This window comes from Salvelinus sp. IW2-2015, linkage group LG20 (assembly GCF_002910315.2).
Source record: "Salvelinus sp. IW2-2015 linkage group LG20, ASM291031v2, whole genome shotgun sequence".
Lineage (NCBI taxonomy): Eukaryota > Metazoa > Chordata > Actinopteri > Salmoniformes > Salmonidae > Salvelinus > Salvelinus sp. IW2-2015.
Genome location: NC_036860.1, coordinates 64,206,606 through 64,208,537, shown reverse-complemented (window position 1 = coordinate 64,208,537; position 1,932 = coordinate 64,206,606). Strand labels below are relative to the sequence as shown.

General features: G+C 47.6%; 1 protein-coding gene across 1 annotated transcript in view; it reads left to right on the top strand.

Annotated features, from left to right (window-relative positions):
* The first annotated feature begins 918 nt into the window (after positions 1-918).
* Positions 919-1,932, top strand: part of LOC111980057 (dopamine beta-hydroxylase-like) — a 49,445-nt gene continuing 48,431 nt past the window's right edge. The window contains 1 exon segment of the mRNA XM_070449771.1: positions 919-1,742. Within this exon segment, the coding sequence (XP_070305872.1) occupies positions 1,377-1,742 (366 nt within the window). The 5' untranslated portion in view covers positions 919-1,376.

The following is a 1,932-nucleotide window of genomic DNA, read 5'->3' as shown; positions in this document are numbered from 1 at the left end:
GCCAGGTGAAAGCCAGTTGAAAGCCAGGTGAAAGCCAGGTGAAAGCCAGGTGAAAGCCAGGTGAAAGCCAGTTGAAAGTCAGGCGAAGACTGGTGAAAGCCAGGTGAAGGAGGATTGTTTGTTCCTTGAAAACCAACACCTGGTGAGATCGATAGCACGATACTGGCTTTCAGCAACAAGGACAAATAGCAAAATGTGTGTGTGTGTGTGTCTTACTCCAGATTAAAAGAATTACTCTACAAGTACTAAATTTGGCATATTCATAAAAACATTCTCATTAATTATGAATATTTCTGTTTGCGTTATTACAGTCCTTTCTGTCAGTGCTATTTGTTGTTGATTAGACAGTAAAATCAATGAAAGCATCATCTGCAGAAGAACGTGAGAGTTAACCAGACAGCTGTAAAGTCTGTTTTGATGTCACGACAAACTAAAATAACAACATTTGTTTGTGTTATTTCCTCTGATCATAATCTCAAAGCAGTTGTCATGGCGAAAGGTCCCGGAGTTTTGACTGGTCAGGTGATGCGGTGCTGGAATGGCTCACGTACACGTTGTGGCTGGTCTGCTGCCTGATCAGACAGATAGCAACCAAGGTCAGAGTTTGAGCGTCAGACTTCCCTTAAATCCAGCCATACATCCCCAATTGGCATATGAGGCCAAAACCAGAGGAGATTGAATAGGCAATAAAACTCAGTTAGTCTGTCTGGATTGCCATTGATAATGTCCATGGTCCATTAGGATCAATTATGGACTGGCAGATGTCGAAAACCGTGCTTGACCCGAGGGCTTAATGAAAACAATTGAATTTTGGTCAACAAACATAATGTCATTAAAGCAGATAAAGAGTCAGGGGTCACATGGGATTTCCTTTAAAAGACTAGAAAGAGAGTGAGAGGGATGAGACAGGTCCCAGAGACAGAGCGAGACACCAGCCAGAGCGAGACACCAGCCAGAGCGAGACACCAGCCAGAGCAGAGACACCAACCAAGAAGAGACAGGAAAGAGGAAAAAGAAGACGGTGTTCGATGGCGTTCAATCGAGAGAAAAAGAGACTAGTTAGAAAAAGATGAGGAACTGAGAAGACAGGATACTGTGAAAAAACCCGGATAACCCACTAACCAGGCTTAGAGACATTGGCATGAGGAACCACCTGGAGATATAAGGAGAAAGAGAAGAGAGCGTTACTGTGAAAAAACAACTACAACTGGTAGACAAGAGAAAGAGAGGCACTTCAGATGCTCTTTGTGAGGACTGAGTTACACTGAGACTAACAGACCAAACAACCAGCTAACCAACTCACCATCCTACCGACACCGGCTAACTGACCAACRGACTAACCAACCCACCAACCCAAACGATAGTCTCTGCACAGTATGCGRCTCTTCAACAAGGACCTGAGGCTGCAGGACGTGACTCTGATGTACCTGACCGTCTTAACCACCCTGGTGGTGATCCTGGTAGCCTCCTACCAGGTAGATCCTGCTGKCAGCCCCTCCAGGGGAGGATCCACCCCAACCTCCACCTCCACCCCGGTGCAGCTGCCCTACCACATGCCCCTGGACCCCCGCGGACACCTCCAGCTCTCTTGGAACATCTCCTACCCCCTCCAGGAGCTGTACCTGGAGGTGCGCTGCAGCGAGATGAAACACGGCCTGGTTCTGGGGATGTCCGACCGCGGGGAGCTCACCAACGCTGACCTGGTGGTCCTCTGGGACGACGGCCACCAGTCCTTCTTTGGGGTAAGGAAGTGGCATATTGTAAGTACTAGTCCTAGTTTGGGGTAAGGAAGGGCACTAGTCCTAGTTTGGAGAAAGGAAGGGCACTAGTCCTAGTCTGGAGAAAGGAAGGGTACTAGTCCTAGTTTGGAGAAAGGAAGGGTACTAGTCCTAGTTTGGAGAAAGGAAGGGTACTAGTCCTAGTTTGGAGAAA